Genomic DNA, 20677 nt, shown 5'->3' on the forward strand with positions numbered 1-20677 from the left:
ATGCAGAACTGGGGGGAGGGAAGTGAGGAGAACAGAAACGAGGATTTAACAAATAGGTAAAACTGTGACTGTCACAGAAGAGGGAAAGTGCAGTAAACAGGGGACACACTCAACCCCAGCTGAATTTTAAGCACCACCAACTCTAGCCGTCTTCAGCAAGTTTAGCCCATCAGCACACTCTCAGAGATAGTGAGCTGAGCTGTCCCTCCTGGTGTAAACTGGGACAGATCTATAAAAGTTCCTGCTGATTAGTATCAGAGGATATTTGTAAGCAAGTTGGGCAATTTACCTACAAAAGATGCACTTTCCACATCAGTGAAAAGGCACCATGATATTCCATACAGGAGTAACAAATAACATTTTTCAACTGTATAAAAAGGAGGTGCAGAAATATTCAGCAGGAGCTGAAATGGTGAAATCCCTCCTGATTCTGGAGGAATTTAGTCTCGATTTAGGATTTTTCTGAGACAACCCTAAACAAGTTAACCTGGCTCAAAAAGGGCTTATTATCCTTCCAAAATTGGCAAGAGGGGGTATTATTGTCATTTCCCCCCCCCATCCCCTCACAGTGTCAAAACTTAATTGAAGCTGTCTATAAAAATTATTTGTGCTCCTCAGAAAAAAAAAAAAAGTAAGTAAATAAATAAAAATCAGTCTAGCCCCAGTGGAGGTGGAGCAAGGAAGGAAATGGGTGCATACGCTGAATGTCCATCAGCCCACTGTGCTCAGATCAGGCCTTAAGGAAGGTATCACACTGCTACAGGATGACCTTTAAAGCAAAAATGGAAGATAGTCTCTAATTGTCATTAGATGAGAATAGAGACCGTGCCATGCTATTATATTTGCAATGCCTTCCCCTTGATTCTTCACAGTAATATCATGCGCCGTTGCTGCTTGCTAATCAAGATCAAACATTTGGTATCTTAATACTTATTGCCTTAGAAACCAAGTGTTACACTGTTTATAACACAGAAAATATAAAACGATGACAATTAAAAAAAATAAAAAATACCAGACCTACAGTCCCACTTCCTCCATCCTGACTTTTGCACTGTAAATGTTTCTAACAAACCACTGCCACCATCAAGGACTGCCACCATCACTCCAAACTGAACATACCCATGAGCACAATAGAAAGTTTAGCAAATCAAGTGTTACTCCAAAAAGCGTGGAATCAATTCTGATTCTTCTGAAATTTGCAAATATTTTTCTATAGATAACAACATACAATGCGGATTGTGAAGTGATTTACAGGTAGCAACTAGAAGCCTCCATTGGGATTTAGCATCCCAATGGAGAAAAGAGTCTTTGGTCTGAAGATCTAATTTTCTAATGAAATAAAATGAGTAGAATGTAGTGGAAAGGGTTCATTATTGTTCCCATTTACAGAAAGAAAACAGAGCCCAAGAGATACTAAGTGCTTTGTCCATGGCCATTCACATGCCACAGAATGGCAGAGCTGGAAGTCACGCTCTGATTTCCTTATCAAGTGCCACGTCACAAGCACAAGCCAAAGTGTTGAGCCACAAGCCTGTAAGTCACTCTGATTTCCTCACCAAAATGCCAACCATAGGTGGCTTTACAATCGTACTTTACAGAATGAACATGACTCCAACATGGTATTGAACAGGATGGTTATAGTTAGCAAAGAAACCCTAAATGACCACATTCAAACTTCAGTGTCAATCAGCTGCTCCAGAAGATCATTAACTGTTCTCTCAGGGTAATGTTATCACTGCTATTTCCCAAGAGTCCACTCTGTGCAAATAAGCCTGACAAAAGCCCTCTTTTTCAGTAAACAGAAACTGGTTTTATGACACGTTGCTCTGGAGAAGCTGCATTTTTCCAGCACTGTGGCTATATTCCAATTCATTTTTAATCATCATAGTGCTATATATTTTCTAATAGCAGTGAGCAAATGCTATTGTCAGCAACGCTTCATGACAGTTCTCATCTGTGGTGGACAGTCAGCTTAGAACATCTATGGTCAGAAGACAGATAAGCATCAGTGGCACCAGGTGTTTTCCAGAAAATCTTAAATAGATTTCAGTTACTAGTATTATGCATGGAAAGATTTTCAAGATTATAGAGAGGAAACATCTATATAGCTTGCCATTTATCAAAGAGCTCACGGGACGTGACGAGCTAATGCTATGGAAGGGGGAAACAAAGGATTTACACAAAATTCCACTTTAGTCAGAAGCTTTTGCTGAATACTAAACCAAAAATGAGTCCCAGGAAAAAGGTCATAACTAGCAGATATTTCAGCTACTCTGACATATTTTGTAGTAGTGACAAGGGCCTATAACAATTTCAATTCAATGAAAAACAGCCTTGACACTCAAACCATACTTCATTCAATATAAATATTGAATGAACAGGACAGTGATGCATGACCAACTAGTTTCTTCTTTCAGAATAAAGTCAGTGTGATTTTGGATATTCAGTTTTGATACGTGGTGCGGCATTTGACACACATCATGGAAAACCCCTTATCCTGGAAGACACTCATTATCCTGTGATCGCAGGCATCTTATTTCTACTGCTGGCAATCCAGAAAGGCTCAGAGTTCTGTAATAAGCTACTACCAGAATGAACACTCTTGTGCTTATACATTCCTTCCAACCTCAATATCACATACCTATCTAATCTACAGTGAGTATGCACATCTAACATATCTAAAACAGAATCAGTTGACATTCAGAGAGATACATATTTTGTATGTATGCGAAATTACATACCTAGCTTGTATCAGTATGAGACTGGTCACATATAGAGATGCTTAAAATTTCTGAGCTTGTAATTTTCAGTTAACTAAATGAGCATGTATTAGCTATTCAGATCATTTTCAAGCAGAAATCTGTGGCACTGCACTGCCCCATATTTTTTCCTACCCTTAAAATCCATGTGACATTTTAAAGCTGTAACTTGGTTATGATTCTAGAAAATTCAACACATTAAATTTCTCAAAAAGGTGCTCCAGGTATACCCAAATATATAAAGTTGTATGTAATAACACTGCACCTCTGTTCACTACCTCTAGTATACAGGCATGCTGTATGTCAGCAGGCTGGAACCCATTCAGATATATACCTATGAAAAATCAGGGTCGCTCTCTAGTCTACAGGCAGCATGACCACTTCACTAATTTCATTTAGAGTAGGTCTTTTTCCTTTTAAAAAGAAAGTAGTATGCACAAAGCCACTGTTCAGGACCACCAGATCTCTTTAACAAAAATAACAGAGAGTCACCTAAACACCCAACACCCTCCTTTAAGGTACTGCAGGTAATGCATATGTATTTCAAAGGTTGTCTACAGTTGTGAATCCTGGCTGACATCTGTAAGATTTGATCCAAACTGCCTTCCACATTTGTCAGCTAGGTAGACTTGAAAGCCTTCGTCTAATAAAAATGTAACACCTCCTGATCAAAAAAAGCTGAAATATAAAGTGACTACAGTAATTTTCATATCAGTTCATGTATCTGCTATTTTTTATTGTATTGAATTTATGGAGATGCTTTAATTTCCACCCTACGACTTGGTCTGTGTTTTACTATTTCATGCTGTTTTCTGAAAGCAGCTCGTCTGTCTTCCTAAGCAATAGTCCTTACTTGTATTTTGATGATGGCAATCATAGTATCCTTTCCCTGTCTCAGCATACTTGGCAATTCTTAAGGTTAAGATCAATAGCTTTGATTTTAGGTATTTCTTCAAAATATATCCAATCACTTAAGGAACAGACTCTGTATTTACTAGATGCAGTGACAAGACTCATTAATAAGTTATTCTGCTGAGTTATTTTATATATAAACTCTGCATCACTACCTGCACTGGACAAAAAAAAGCCCAGTCAGTGTTTAACTACTAAAATGACAGACAGCAGTAGCTTAAAAATTAAAAACAAAGCCTTCCTAAGCACTTACATTTTCCTCAGTTAAAATTTTACTAAGACTATGTACAACTGTAATGTCAACCATCACATCACTCTCAGAAAGGCGTACCTTCTTTGCCCAACATTATAGGCAATAGCCAATTTTGAAAAGAGGTTAATAAAAATACCTGCAGTATCCCCTATAATACTGAGCACAGTATAGTGGTACGTGCTAACTAATTAATTGGTATTTACATGCATAAGCTATAATAAAATGTTATTATTCTGTTCTACATACTCCTATACATAACATACTTCCCACAAATACTGCTATGTATAGTGTGTCCATATATGTGTGTGTGTGTGTATACATATATCTGCAGAGATCTCTCTCTTCTACCAAAAAAGGATGAGAGATTTCCTTGCAACTGGCCTAATTTAGCATTAGGTGCCAGACAAATACCCCATAAAATTTCATTAACAATATTTCTATGGAAGAGTGATCACATTGATGACTTTGCCATGACATGACAATATACATCTGCAAAGCAAACAGATACTGTGAATATACACTGTGCTTGGGGGCTTGATGCTGGGGCTGGGGGGGGGGGGGGGGAAGGAGGGGAAGGGAGGGGGGAGAGGTAAGAGCTGATAGCCAGTATAATTACTAACTTTGCCCAAAGACACTAATACAGAAAACAAACATGGCACCATCAAACCTGTCAATATACTATTTATTGTATTGGAAACCTTAAAAGTGACTGGAAAATGACATCAGATTAAACATCAATAGGAGGGAGGATGGAATAATCTAGCAAGAGTTTAATCCCTCTACCTAGTGCTTGTGCACAATACTAACACATTTTATTATTCTAAGCAGCACCGAGAAGAAAAGACCCAGTGAAGGGCATCATCATCAAATTGCAGCAGAATAATAAAGTTTGTCTGCCTCTGATAAGAGTTACTGCTGCATTACTGCTAACTAAAAAGAGAATTCTCCCCCCCCACACACCTACAAATCTTCAGCCCTCCCACCCTCATTTTGCCCGAAAAGCATTTAACAGAAATAGCTATTTTTAGAAATAGTGAAATCTCAGCATACCTTCAAATCAAGTGCTTCCGATGTTCAGCAAGATCATTGCCGAGAGAACTGCAGTCTACTGTGTCAAATTACAACCTTGTAGAGAAAGGCAGCAGCGTCGGCAGCAGCAGCATTGGTGTGTTTGCACGGCTAGTATTCAGGCTAGAAATGATTCATTAGTTGTCTGCAGGGAGGCAGGGTGAAAAAGAGAGAGCAAGCATCATCGGCCATGCAGCAGCTGCCAGAGCCTATGAAACAGCAGTGCTCGCACACACATACGCACACAAAGATGGCTTTCCCTATTTGCCAGTTTCTCTTTCACATAGTATTAACCCGACACAGCAGCGGGGAGCACAGACAGGAGCTGGCAAGCAGCAAGTGGGATCGCAGCAAGGATGTGTTTCAGTGAGGGGGGGCACGGGGGGAGGCGGGTGTTGGGAGATTTTATTTTACCTCCAAGTAATGCTATCACAGGATCTTCTCAGTAGGTCATCTGTGGCCTACTGGCACGAACCAATGAACTGTAAATGTGAGCTGCAATTTTTTTTTCACTCCCAAGCCTGCCCAATGGAAGGCTTAGAAACTCAAATGCAGAAGGGTATTAAGACAGATTACCTGGAGCATCCTAACCATTCTGTCTTTCCCCTTCTCAAGAAAACTGTATACAATATTCACAAAAAACTTCTAAGTATGCAATGCCCATCTCCCCAGCAGCTAGAGGGAGACACTGTAAGGGGATACAAGGAAAGATTTTAAATAAATCCATTTTTAAAAATCTAGCTTCAATCTTTTCTTCCCCTTCTTTTTTTTTTCTCCCCCTGCCCCCCGCCCCGCCCCAGCGCAGGTGATCTGTCTCACAGAATCTGACTACTTTGGGAGTGCATTCACTATGATGTAACTGAATTCTCAAGGCTGATGAAGGTTAAATTATCAAGAAAGCATATGAAGTTATATTGAGTGGAACATCTGTATTTTCCTTTCAATAATTAACAGGGGAAGGAAATATTGCACTCTCAAGGTACTATTTTATTGATTTCTTAAAGTATCTGCAGAAACACATCTCTCCATTTAATAATGTCTCTCTACATTAGTTTACAGCTCCTTTTCAAATATCAGTCTTCCCCCCACAGCTCTACTAACAGGCATAAGGAGGAAGAGGAGGAGAATTTTCAGAAAAGTTTGGCATTAACAGAAGGAACCAGATTTCCCCCAAAGCCTAATAGTTCTTTCTGAAGTTGAAATGCATGAAGAGTACCCTGATTTCCAGGAACTGTCAGCATCAAATGCTTCACTGGAAGGTATTAAGAGTCACAGAAGAGGGACTCGTCACATCATCTCTTTCTCAAGTTTTGTCTTATCCGTATTTCCAGCCCATGATAAATCTCAGCCTTGAAGCATGATGCTTAGCTAAGGAATCCTTCCAAAATGTCATTGCCTATATTTCTGGATATTCCATTTCCCAAACTTCAATCTATTTGAGTACCTTATAAAGATCGTTACCCCCAAAGCTTCTAGCAATGCCAAGTACCACCACTGTCACTTGGATTAAAAGCATTTCTCTTCAGAGGCTTAGAATTAAAGTACAGTGCAGAGTATCAGAGTGTGATATTCAAAGTAACTGATTGCTTCTGAAAAATCTGTCCCTCATTATACGAATGAAACAGATAAAAATCTGATTCTTGGTTCTGTGATATTGAAGAAAAAAAAAAAAGGAAAAGGATAACAGACAATGTGTGCATTCTTCCATGAAGGTCTACCTTGGCACATTCTAGAAAGACTACAGTTTTCTGAATGGAAAGTCCAACATCTGAAAATAAGGTATCCAAGACCACTTTTTTTGTGCAAATCTCAGCCCCAGATGACCTTCCCTGGGATTACTCACGACTGTAGCAGGAACAGCAAAACTCTGGTATTTTCGGAGAGAAAAGCTGTTCCTACTCAGGATCATATGTTCCTTCCCAGATTAGATTATGGCTTTAATCATCAAGCAAGTGCACTCTTACTTTTATAACCAGTTTGTGGCATAAATTGTTTTCACTTTTATTTTAAAAGTCTAATTTTGGCAAGTTAGATTTTTTTTTTCCCCTCAGCTGAGCTACATGCAAGCTTCAAATCCAAACGTTCTTATGACTATGACTGTATCAGCACCTACCATACTGTGCTTCAGCACTAAATACAGACCTGCACTATATGACACAAAGTCACACCAGGAGATTCCAGGTGGCACATTTTGTAAGCCTGTCTTGTCTAGGCTGGAGACTAGATGAACATGTCTGTTGCTTTATGTGCATTTGTACAAACAAAATAAAAATTTGCTAAACCAAACTGATACTTGAAAGTAAGTCAGATCACTGTAAAATGGCGTTATTAATGTGTTACACTGAACCAAACCAACTCTTCTCATTCCTTTTCATAGGTGGATTTAAAATGTGTGTATCTGTACATAGGTGTGTGTGTATGTATGTATGTGTAAAATATGTAAATTATCGTAAACTTTCTGTGAATTCTTTTTAAAGATATGGAAGATTATATGAATAAATTAAATTAAGTCACTCTGAAAATATAATAGAACTAATTTTTTAAACTACCAGCACAGATTCACTGCTATGAAGATTTTAAAACATATTCTTTATCTCGAGTAAACATTTAGAAACTTCAGTCATCAAAACTTGACATATTCAACTTGTTATGCCACAGCAAATGAGAACTCACATTTTACTGGAATTGTAAGATGTTAGGACATTGTTACATAAACAATTTATTAATTCGGTAGTTTATATAGCCAAATATTAACATCAAGTATATAGCTTGATAGCAATTTTTGCCTGTTCAGGGCTGGATGTAGCTATGCTGATGATGGGCTGCTGGTAACTAGGAATGCATCTATAACAGTGCTGCTGAGAGAAGAAAGGGAATTATGGCTCTGTATGCCAGGCCAAGAAATCCCCCCAGAATAACAATCCCAGTATAATGATCCTACCTTTTGATAGACAGTTTTCTTTAGAAAGAGAGATAGAATGTAAAATATCTTTCTGTATACGATAGGGCTCTATGAAATGCCATTTTAACTATGTAACCTTTCACATGCCATAATGATTTTCATGTTCTTCCTGGTCTTTCTGAATTACATGAAACAATTATTTAAAACACATCCTAAAAGATTAATTTTCCTCTTGGTACCCTTAGTATGAAAAATAAATCTTGCAGTGCATTGTTTCAATAAAACAAGCCAAAATGATGATAAATCCTTCCCCTCCTAATTCCACTTTGTACAGTGAAATAGACTAAAAAAAAACAATAAAGGACCTCACCTTGCTAGCTGCCAAAACACACACGGGGCCTCCTGTGGAAATAAAGGACAGCTGTCTCTGAAGCCACAACAGCTCTTTCTGAGATTGTTTCAGTAACTCCTCCGTGTCACCTGGCTTCTGCCTCATCAGCCCTTCCTGCATGAAAGGAGATTTTCCATTTCTGTTTTCTCAGATATATGGTGATAGTAACGTAGCATTTTTCATAGTTGAATTTCTATCCGAACATCTGCTATAGCAATGTATCTATATCTATGCATGTGACTTTTTGTGCTCAATTTAATAATTCTCTGTCACCTAAAAAGTGAAATGTCTCTTCATAGCATTAGCAGCACAACATCCTACACTTCAAGTACCCTAATACTTCATGCTTAATAAACTTCCTCTGGCTATTAATCAAGCCAGGGTAGGCTGACGTAGAATTTAACATGGGCAGTTCCAACCTTTGAGAACTGGAAGAAGTTCCTCTTACATGGTATGTTGCTGTAACAAAGGGCTCAGAGATGCTGCTGGTAGGGCACAAAATCAGTACAAGACAATGCTGAGAAAAGTTTGATGCTAGTGTAGTAATTAAAAAGTACAGGAATGCCATTCGGTAATCCAAAGTATAAATTTATATCCTTAGTGAAAGTCTTAACTTGAAGATTAACCAGAAATATTGTGAATTCAGACCCAAGCTCTCTTCTACATGTAATAATTTACAAAATATTTAATATCAATAAGCTATCTGTTTGGATGAAAACGGAGCAGAAAAACATTTTTTTCTACTTGTTTTTAATACCTCTATGAATAAACTATTTTCAATGTAACTGGTTACCAGCACAGTTAGATATTAAGAACAGAACTGGATTTTTACCTACCCTCAGGCATCCTAGCTGATTTTTGAGTTCTTCACACTCCGATTGCAGCAGTTGGATCTCCAGATCTTTTATACTTTTGGATTGTTTGTTGATATTTTGCAGGTGCTGGGCCTTAACATTGACAAAGTGCATTTTCTGCTTTAGAGGAAGTGTTCTGGTAATTGTTTTTGTGATGACAGCAGTGTTATTGGATGACAGCATCAATGAAGTTGAAGGGTTGACAGCCTAGTAAAGAGAAAACACATTTTTCATGTCATTTTTGGTAAAGCTGTGTCTGAGGGAAAGAGTATAATTCAAATTCTTTCAAAAGTCATACCATAAGTGCATTATTTGAAAATTTTCTTTTTCAGATCTTTCATTCAAACACAAAGTGAGCAAGTGACAATCTCATTTGATCAATCACCAGTAAAGAGATAGGGATAACATAAAGAAATGAAAAGGAGACAGTTTGTTTTCATATATTTCTTTTTCTTCATTCAGTGGATACCCGCCAGCCATGAGCACTCTGACTATATAGATATCAACATATTTACCACTTGATGGCAACATAGTGCTGCTGCTCACGCACTACTTTTGGTCCTTCACTCAGCATTGTATGACAGAGCTAATTAAGAAGTTATCCTTGCTGCTGAACACCTCACTTGGAAGCTGTGCTCCAGTTACATCTGAGGTGCTGTATTCCAAAAGCTAACTTCTTATGACATGCTTGCCAGAATACCACTTCTAGCCTGGTATTGCCACTTACAACCAGTACATCATTTGAACAAGTTACCAATTTTTCAACACAGTCTACTTGTAAGACCAGCTTGGTGTAGCTTTAATACAGAAATAACAAATTGTCACAGTTTGTGTTATATTCAGTTGAGAATATTAATGTGGTTGAAATCTGATATTACAATTTAAGATTGTGCAGGGTTTTACTTATAGCAGAGTTAAACATTCTTTTGGTTACCACTTTTCTTAAATTTTGTTCTTTTAGAACAAACTACTTTTTTAGAGAGGACAACTAAATTCTCACTTCATTATTCTGTGATGTGCAATCCCCAAAGTCTATAAAGTATGTTTTCTTATTTTCCTTATGCAAGTTTTGCCAGGTTTTCTCTCCCCCACTCTTTCCCACCCCACCCCCTCTGTTTGGGCTAGAGAAACACACACATTCTATGTCATATTTCTCAAACCCACATTTTTATAAAGGCCCAGACACTGATTCCAGGTGAAAAAACAAAATTAAACTTTCAGCTGATGTGAACTACAGCTTCGCAGTGAGGAGCTCCCTTTCTCTCAGTGTTTGCTAAGCTAGCCCACAACATGGCTCCTCCTTGGTGGTGAAGCTCAGTGAAGCTCACCCAAAAACCCAGCCCTGCCCACTCCCTCAAGGGGACTGGGAGACACCCCCCAAGGGCATGGCTGGGGCATCACTGCACGGTGGTGTGGTAGAGGTTCAGGAGCCTGAGTAACCAGAGTCATTAAACTACAGCAAACATTACAAGCCATATTTTACATGTAAAATGGCAAACACTACTATTCAAATAATTAAAAAAAGAAAACCAACACAAACAGGATTCTCTTAATTTTGAAGTAATAACCATTAGAAACCTCTAAGATTAGATCCGACTGAGCCAGTATTACCAATGAACAGCTGTATCTACTAACATTATTGTACCATCTGTCTTTCCTGGTCTTTTTTTTTTTTGTTTTCTATTGGAAGTGTGAAAAATAAGAGAGAGAGGTGTGAAGTATGGATCTTGGTTCACTTAATGTGAACCTTGTAAACATAACTTTGTCAGACACACATCACTAATACAAACATACCCAAACTTGGTGAATACTCAAGCAAAAAATGAATATTAATTTTTAATATTATCTAGATTTGTAGCATACCGAACAAAATTCCATGAACTTTGGATTAGTTCAGCAGGATCAAAATTTGATCATGGGTATGTCTCTCCCAACAGCTCTTATACTTCAGGAAACGGAAGACTAACATTTACAGCAGCTGTCCCAGGCGAGTTGTATCAGCAAATACCAATATTTTAACAGCACCCTGAAATACTGCTACAACAGTCAAATTATATCTTTTAAGTTGGGTTGTTCAAATATTTATATTAATTCTTTCCACTGCAGGGTGATGTGTTTACCTTGTCTGGTTGCCAGATGCCCACCCAGCCACTCTTTCTCCTTCTCTCCTCAACAGGTTTGGGGGAGAAAATAAGATGAGAAAGCTCATGGGTTGAGGTAAGACAGCAAAATCACTTACCATTTACCATCACAGGCAAACCAGACTCAACTTGAGGAAAATTAATTTAGTTTATTGCCAATTAAAATAGGTTTGGGTAGTGAGAAACAAAGACAAGAATTAAAACACCACCTTCTCCCCTTACCTTTCCCAGACTCAACTTTGCACCTTCATTCCCAACTGCTCCACCTTCCCTTTCAGGAGGAATCCGCTCTGGCATGGGCTGCAGCATGGATGTCTGTTCCCCCGTGTCTCTCCATCATGGCTGCAGGGGACTCTGCCCCAGCGCCCACAGCACCTCCTCCCGCTCCCCCTGCTCTGGCCTGGGTGCTCGCAGGGCTGTTTTTCACACTTTTTTCCTCATTCCGTGCCGGTTTTGCCCTTCCTTAGCTGTGTTTTCCCCAAGGCCCCACCAGCCCTGGGCCATAGGCTGTGGCCTGCGCTGGAACCAGCTGGAACCGGCTGTGCCCGGGCGGGGCAGCCCCGGCCTCCCCTCACAGCGTCGACCTCCACAGCCTCTGCCAGCGCCCAGGCATCCGGTACGTGCATATAAAATATAGTCCAACAAACTAATCGTTAGAGGACAACCTCTGCTGAAGTGGTCAGCATTCTTCATCTCCTGTATCAGAGTATGTCCCCAGCACAGCAAGGGGTCTGTCAGGGTGAGGGGGACAGGACATAACATAAACGAGATACAGCTGTGTAAACAGGGTCGACTGAAACTGCCTTTTCGTTTTTATAGAATCATAGAATTGTTTAGGTTGGAAAAGACCTTTAAGATCATCAAGTCCAACCATTAACCTAGCACTGCTAAGTTACCACTAAACCACGTCCACATCTTTTAAATACCTTCAGGGATGGCGACTCCACCACTTCCCTGGGCAGCCTGTTCCAAAAAGGCTCCAAATTTTGAATGATGAAAACGTTACTGCCCCAAACTGGAATACTGGCAGATTCTCAGAAATAGAACCTGACACTGACCTCAAACAAGTAAAATAGGTGTTACTCTCCAGCAAATGCAATTTCCATGCTCTAAACCAATTAATTTTGTCATGAATGAAAAGGGGTAGAAAATGGAATCAAACTGTGGTGTGCTATATCTTCTAAATCCACACATGAATATATAACAGGCAAGTTTCTTCTATTAAACATTAAACTGTTGAGTAAATGATACAGTAAAAACTCTGAGAGTTGCCAAACACTTAAGTGTTTATTGATATTTTTTTTTAAAGCATTTTTTATCGTGTTTTTATCTATGGAAGGAAGAAACACTGAAAGCTCTGGAGAGCGAATCCATTAGGGAACAGAAAAGATGAATCAGAGTAAACATCAGATAAAGTTCCCAATCTCTAATGCACCCCAGTGCTGTTGGAAAAGCAGTTTCTCTGTGGATGATACGCGGGGTGCTCTGTCTCAGCATCCTCAGGCTGTCCTGACCACTTCCTTTTATGCCCATCTCAGATTTCCTATCTGGAAAGGGGTTGATCCCACTTTTTCACAAGCCTCGTGTGCAAACTAATATGCTGTAATCGTGACAAAAGGAATTTAACTTCAGCATGTAATTTTTTTATTGGGGGATTACTTCGAATTGACCAATATTTTAAATTGGGTATCTTACCACAAAAGCAGTGAATAACTGCAATTAGAAGAGTACAAAAAAGGAAAAAAAAATCATAGTGGTTTAGTCCTGTAACTGGTTAACATTCATAGCATAACTCCTAAAACTGCAAAGAATAAAGTACTTACACATCACGGAAGCAAAATGTGAGATAAATCTGAGTGCATCAGGTGCCAGGGAGGGCACAGACGGTGGTTTCACCCCACATGTAGGCACTTCTGATTCGTGTCAATGCCGTGACAGCTGCTTCAGCAATTGGCAGTAAAACCACTGAGAGATTTTAGAGCATGTAATACTCACCTTGCTCTTCTTCACAGTTATTGAGCTACCTCTCTGTTTGCTTCTGCCCTCAGCTCTGCGGTGTGGAGGCTTTTCAGATGGTTGTTTGGCTTTCCTGTTGCCCTTTTTGGACTGTGGATCAAAATTCATCAATAGCTCATTAAGATATATTACAACACATCTAAAATGTTTCAGTGATTCTGTTGGTCTTAAATCAATTTGTTCTTGCATGGTAAAGCACAAGTTTCAAAGTATAGACTTGAAGCTCAACAGGGCTAATGGAACAAGTTAGATGTGACGTTCGGTCAGCAGCAGAGGACATAACACCTCCAGGGCAGAGCCCAGTTACTAGTCCTGTGTCTGGGCAGTGCTTGGCGTGGTGTGGACTGTGCTAATGCTGCAGAATGGGAGACTAGATACCACTGCAATCCAAATCAGTAAAATTATTAGGAGTGATTTGTTCATTGCATGGCGTTTTGTCTCTTCATCAATCTCAGGAAGAATCTCATATGGGGTTTATATGAAAGATGGGTAAAACAGCAGGGATATAAGTAGCATGTAGTTAAATGGTAAATGGCCCTGCTTCATCAGATCACTCAGTCAGAACAGAGCACTTTCTGCTACATCCCTGAATTAAGTGGGACAAAGCAGCACACAAAGGGGGACCTTTGTTCCTTCCGCTGTTACCCAATACAGAATGACAGGGTACAGAACAAATATGCAATATTCTTTTAAGTATGCTAGACATTTTAGCATCAATTCCTTTTTTTTTAAAATTTCAAGGTATTGCTGAAATCACATGCCAGTTTTACAGTATGCTACATTCAATGTAAGACAGTCTTGTCTCACAGAACTTACAAACCTAAATAAACAACATACAGCAGCGAGGGAATTGGCCTCATACCATACTGCTCAGTTAAGGTAGTTTGTTACTCTGTCTTTTAAGAAGGTTGAGCCCTCTTTTCCTCTCTTCTCTGATGTTCAAAGGAAATTTCATAATGGAGTTTCCTCTTGTCCCTCATTCTGTGTGCTGTCTATAAGCACCAGCAAAGCAACTGTTTTTTTTACTTTACATAACATTTAATCTTGGATAACCAAGACCGCTCCCAGAGAGTAAACGAAGTGACTGAGATCTCTGTTTTCCCAAACACCACTACCCTTATTTTCATCCTTTCTCTGCTGATGGTGAGTCAGGCTGTCTCTATTTGGCTGGCATGACTTGGCATTTTGTACCATTTGGGGTGTGGATTTCGCATTCGAGAAAATTTGAACCTGGCAATACCAAGCAAGAAGCTGTTTTCGGAAAAGGAAGTTTAGAATGTATTCTTTCCTGCAACCGTCCTTCAAAATTATCTAATTACCCACCAGCAGAAGATGATAGGAAGAAAAAGCAACAAAACAAACCAGAGATAAAGCAAAAGTGAATTGGTTCTAATAAAGCATATAGCTGCTTGGAATTGAAAAGGAACCTTTTACGTAGCTGTTCTGCAGTCACTGTTTGTGAACCAAAGGTGGTCATTAGAACTGCTCATACTACAAACATCAGCCATCTGTCAGAGATTTAGCTTTGGTGATTTCTGCTATAGGCCGGGATTCTTGCGAGGAATCTACAAGTCTTTTCTGAAAAATTAAAACAATGTCCCCTCCCCCATATTCTCTGATTTTTTCCTGTTTTCATTTGATGTTCCACTGGTGGGAACCCACCATGTCTAAGAAGACACTGAAACTGGGAGGCTAGCAAATATACACAACAAATGCAAACATACTTGAGAGGGAAGAGCACAGGAGGCTATATGCAAAGAAACTTAGTACACGTTAAATGTTCATCCAAAGTGTTTTCATGTGAATTAGGCATTTTAAAAAAAACCTGTCATTCCTGGACCCTGAATAAGATCCTCTATAGAAACCCAGTTGGTACAGCAGGAAAGTATGAATACCTTTTCTTTAGTTCACCACTGTACCTGGATAACAAAACCAGATTAAAATAGAAATAAAACTGAATGAGCTCTTGGCTGGAACCTGAGCTGGCCCCAGGTGGAGATAAAGTCGGCACAGCTCATTGCGACTGATGATGGTGAGGGCAGAAGGGAGATACTGCTAATGCTAACAGGAACAATCTTCACAGCAGCAGTGGCTGGCACTGATGCCAGACGACCAGCCCCAGGAAAAACACAAGTGAAGATTTGCTCCAAGAGACCTTCTATTTCCCGGCCTTGCGCACACCTCCTTTTCCCTTTTCTGTTCCTATAGCCTATCTCACCTCCCAAGAGTAAAAAATGGGAAAACCATTCTCCCTTCTGAGCTCTCATTTCCAAACCAATGAAGTCTGTGAAACCTCACTGCTTCCTCCTAAAGCTGTCAGCTCTCTCTCAAATGGCAATAGAATCATTCATTTTAACAAGAACGTTACATACATATTCATTTTTTTCTTTAAATAGCCACTATTTTACAGCAATTCAGTTTTTCTTTTTCTTCCATATGTTAGTCTATTCTGTTGTGGCCCTACGTCTATCAGTATATAAGAACAGAACTTGTAAGGTTATAACAGATGGTAATGAAACAGTTCTCCCTTAATCACAGAAAACATATTTTAATGCAATTAAAATAATTTCAGATTTACTTTCCTAGTACTAAATGATAGGGAAGTCAATGAGGGCACTTATTTATATCTGTGTAGGATAAAAAGAAGGCTCAATGGAAAACCAAGAAAAGCATCCTGGCCTACAAGTCTATGAGTCATTCTGTGTGGCACGTGCCTGCCTATAGCTTAGCAACGAACCAACTCAGATGACAGAAAATGTAGAGAGCAAATATATCACCTAAAACCAACTCTTGTATGTTGATATGTGAATCCAGTTGGATTACAGGGAAACAGAGACTTTGCCTTTATTTTCTTCAAATGCACTTGAAGTTTACAGTAATTTTTGTTCTTCTAGGGATTAAAAAAAATATATATATCAGCTGTAATTAAAAATACATTTCAACACTTGCTGAATTTTATCATCCTGTGATTTTATCTGTTTTCTTTCTAAAACTGATTTGTTCCATGGTTGTATTTGCCTCGTATTGGAAGGAAAATCAGACCCAAAAATACACTAAGGGAAACTGTATAAATGGGAACTCTGACAAAAGCCTTATAAATAGCTTCAAAGTCAAGTGAGCACAAGTGTGCCCAGCTGTCACAATTTGGGTCTGAGCAGGACATCAGAGCTTTTCTCCCAGCTTGTCCTGGCAGACAGAGTGGGTGACTCTCCAGGGTGGATCAAGTCTTCAGGCACAGGGCAAGATTACTGTAACCTACAAATAGCTTCCTAAATTCATATGTAGGCTGTCAACTATCCAACTTCATTTCAGAAATGCCAATCACACAATATTCTGCTGAGCGCTTTGAAAGCCTTTTGTAGAAACTTGCGATAGTTCCTATACTGGTTCTGAACCTAATTTTAGTTGAACTTTTTAAAAAATGTTGCCATCAGTAACTGTTGAGGAACTGTGTAAATCCGTTGTGAGAAATAGCTTTATATTGTAGGAGTAGACTAAACGTACTCTTTTACACAAGCAAATTGCTTTCTTTAAAAATAAATGTACCTCTTGGTAGGCAGCTTAGGAAGCGGAGACTTTTTTTTTGTGGCAAACATGAAAAGAAGCTACAATTATTTTAACAATGAATGCCTAAAAATGTATGCATCGAGGAAAAGAAACATCAGTTCACCACGAATGGTGATATCACATGTGGGTAATACAGTTGAACACAGACTAGGAGATCCTTTCATATAAACCATTATTATGACCCTCATGGCAAATCCAGGAGACTGCTGGGCTTAGACGTAGTTTAGGCTGGGTTTAGACTAGATGACTAGTTTATACATACTAAACTACAATTCTTTGTGAGTTATTTGTTGTGGGGATAAAAAATATTTCCTCAACAGAAGTGCAAGAAATAGGGACAGATTGAAAGAACAGCCACGGCCTTCTGGGGCTACGAGCTTAGTTTTCAAAAACTCGATCTGCAACTCACTTCGCTCTAGAGCAGCTCTTTTTTGGCAGAATTGGCATCGTGATTACAGCCACAGCATAACCAAAATACCCCATCTTTGTAGCCAGAGGAGGTGTGTAAATGTTATGACCTCAGAGCTCACAAAGAAGCTGCATTCTGGTTATGCTCATAATCTACCCACTTTCTGCTTAAGAAAAACATGTCTACTTTCTAAGCTGTCTAACAAATAGTAGCATTTTTGTTCTTTAATTAATTATTTTGCATACTAGAGGCATATCCTACAATATAAAGCTTTTTATTAACAAGGCTTTACATAGTTCCTCTATATGTTAACATTTTTCAAAAAAATATGCTTATTTTAAACACTTGCTTATAACCCCATACCCCCCCAAAAAAACCCAGGCAAGTTTTCAGACAGATTCTGACATGTCTTGGATTGAAAATGGTTACTCACCACTTTGTCTTCCTCTTGTTCTTTAGTCAAGGGCTTATCCACTTTTGAAAATGACTGATTTGCCTTGGGGGAATCCAGTACAGAACAGCCATGATCTCGAATGCGACCGATAGCAGCCTTCTGTAATAGAAGGAAAAGCGGCTGAGAGCATTTCAGCTGCCTAGAGAGAAGCCTAAATTGGCTTACAGGACTTCTGACTTCATTACAAGTCAGCCAGCACCATTTTGCTAGTTACAACTTCAAGGTAATGAACATATTTCTTGGATGTTTCTTCTTTCCTTTCTATATGCTTTTGTCTTCTTCCTTTCCAAAACATTCATGGCCTGTCTTGCATCTTCAATTCAAGCTTTGGAGACACTGGGCAGGTATTCCGACACACCTGTAAAGTGAACTGCCTTTCCCTTTCTCCTCCCAAGACTTTTCTAATGTCAACCAAGATAGTCACAGGAGAAATAAGTATGGCTCAAAGTTTCCCTTTTCCTCTAAGGAGTTTTATTGCAGATGAGCAGCCAAAGTGCTTTTGAACCTTAGAAGCTAGTACTTTCTGTAAGACAGCCTCCCAGACACTTGGTAGGTATTGTGAGGCAACAGGTCAAACTCCTTAAAAGCAGCAGCACTGAGCCTTTCCTTCTGGAGAGCAAGGGGCTTCCTGTCAGCACTCGGAGATTCTCCACCCAATGGGAACAGTGAAGCGTTTTATACCCAGTAGTAATAGATTGTTCTTACTTTGCTGTTTATAAACAGCTAATAGCCATACAACAAGGCAGCACATGCCAGCTAAAGGCATAGTCATGCACAGAGTGAATCTTACAGTTTCAGCCATGTTTTAGAAAGGGAGTAATTTTCCTCCCATCCAGAATTGGGACAGAGGTAAATAACATTTTCTTAGGCCAGCAATCTAAAAGATTTGTATCAGGTGAAACAAAATGCTGTGTATCAACACCTAGCAACATATTCTGGGGTTTGGTTTAATCATATTTAAAAATTAAAGGTAAATTTCTACTGAAAACACGCACTTGATATTTCAAACAGTTTCAGAATGGGGTAGCCTGATGGCTGCAGGTTTTGCCCTCAAAAGTAGCTGGTGCTTTCCACTTGCCTTTCTGTTTTGTTCTGAACTGCAGACACAGTGCCCCGATTTGAGATGAAAAAGATAAGAACAGATTTCAGGAGAAATATCTACAGACAGAGCATCTTGTTTCTCCTTGATTAAGAAAGAGCTCAAGGGTGAAGAGTACAATATGCAGCTCCCAATCAGTTGGGATGCATTTATATGCTGAGGAGCAAGTATCTAGCTTGCACTGCAGTGAATTCATAGACTGCTTAGTTTCAAGAGCATTTTGCAAAAGACTGTTTAAAAATCCATCAAAAAGTGATTGAAAGGAAAGTATATCTGCAAACTACATGCAAAACATACAAAACTCATGGAGTTTTGAATCAGTGTTCTTTTATTGTGCAAGCATATACAAAAATAAAATGGAAAGTGCATGGGAAAATTGAGATTTGAAAAAGAAGAAAGAAACAAGGACTTTTTCCTGGGGAAAAAATGGCTATACATTCCTGCCATTCAGTACAGAATCAATGATTCAGTTCCAAAAGAAAAATCACTTCCCTTATCTAAAATGACAGGTCAGGCACCAAGCCACTGAGCCATGTATGTCCAGTTACGATCCTTGTATTTCAGTAACAGCTAAAACCCACATTAAGAGAAATTATTCTTGCAACATTTGTGGAGAGGAATTCAATCTAAGCTTCCTGCCTCAGTTGAAGAGAGAAAGCAATCAAAAGCATGACTGCTCCTACTGAGCGCCACACAGAGCTTTCTATCTCGTGTATTCTGGGTTGTCCAGCTGGGACTGAAAAGCTGGTGTCTACAGGATACAAATTAAAAGATTCAGACTGAAGATGCAACTTCGCTAATGCTTGTATTGCTTGTTTAATGATGGTGCGAATACCCTTACTGGCATTCATCTGCAGTCTGTACTTGAATTACACACTTCAGAAGGGCAAAAGATGTGCTTTCTGTGGTTAGCAGAAGGAAAACATTTGGGGAGAATTAGCAGATTTAAATTAGAATTGTGCTTACTGGCACAATAGATTAATGCACAAATTCATCTTGTGAACCACAGGTTTAAGTCTACTTCGCACGTAGGCCTGAGCCACGTACCTTTGAAGCTAACAGGAGTGTTGCTGCGAATTTCAATGAGAGAGGCTGTAGAAGTCCCTCCTTCAGCAGACAAATAGTCCAGCAGAGAAACTAGACTGAAGCAGCTCATTTGTACGTGTACAGGTATTTCAGAAGCTCACTTAGCTGTCTATTCATATTTACTTGCAGTCTTCCCCAAAATTTAAATGCATTATTTTTAGCCTGTTGAACTTTTAACTTCTACCACATTCTAGAATGGTCCTGTGTTATATATTTTAAATATACTTCAGTGAAATTAAAATCTACTCCTCATCTGTCTACTTGCCTCAAAGGAACAGAAGGTAGGTAGGAGATCAGCTGCCCTTTGTAGCATCTCTTGAAGTCAGTGGAAGGATTCCCATAGGAGTTGATTTGATTCAATTCTAGATAAATGGCCAGCCATATTGGAATAGAAACTGCAAGCCTTTGGACCCTCTCTGAGATTAAGGTTTTTCTTATCAGTTTCAAATCATCAAGGACTACATCATCAGCCATTGTAACCTGGAGTAGCGCCACTGCTGTCAGTGAAGCAATGCTTCATTGGGGTACCAAATGAAGATCCAGCCTGTGACAAAAGATGCGTCTCCTCAGGGACTATATACTATTTAGCCATTGCTAATGATGTGTGTAAGTAGAATTGTCTATTTTAGCAGCAAATTCACAAATGCGTATGAAAATACTGGTGAAATTTTTATTAGCTACTAAAATGCTAATGATGCTCTGAATTTCTTATACACAAGTGAGTATGGCTCTTAGTTAGAAACAAAGCTGTCATGATTCCCAAAAT

General features: G+C 39.1%; 1 protein-coding gene across 10 annotated transcripts in view; it reads right to left on the reverse strand.

Moving 5' to 3' along the window:
• Positions 1-20677, reverse strand: part of RIMBP2 (RIMS binding protein 2) — a 169043-nt gene that overhangs the window by 142780 nt on the left and 5586 nt on the right. For 8 of the 10 annotated variants that reach the window (XR_008469104.1, XM_054219314.1, XM_054219311.1 and 5 more), the window contains exons 2-5: positions 17706-17825; positions 13276-13386; positions 9122-9346; positions 8265-8399 (exon numbers count right to left, since the gene is read on the reverse strand). Coding sequence is in view for 9 of the 10 variants with exons in the window: in XM_054219311.1 (XP_054075286.1) it covers positions 8265-8399; positions 9122-9346; positions 13276-13386; positions 17706-17825 (591 nt within the window). In the remaining variant the exon portion in view is untranslated. The remainder of the gene's footprint in view (positions 1-8264; positions 8400-9121; positions 9347-13275; positions 13387-17705; positions 17826-20677) is intronic. The other 2 variants (XM_054219309.1, XM_054219310.1) reach the window with 2 other exon arrangements.

This window comes from Rissa tridactyla, chromosome 13 (genome assembly GCF_028500815.1).
Source record: "Rissa tridactyla isolate bRisTri1 chromosome 13, bRisTri1.patW.cur.20221130, whole genome shotgun sequence".
Taxonomy (NCBI): Eukaryota; Metazoa; Chordata; class Aves; order Charadriiformes; family Laridae; genus Rissa; species Rissa tridactyla.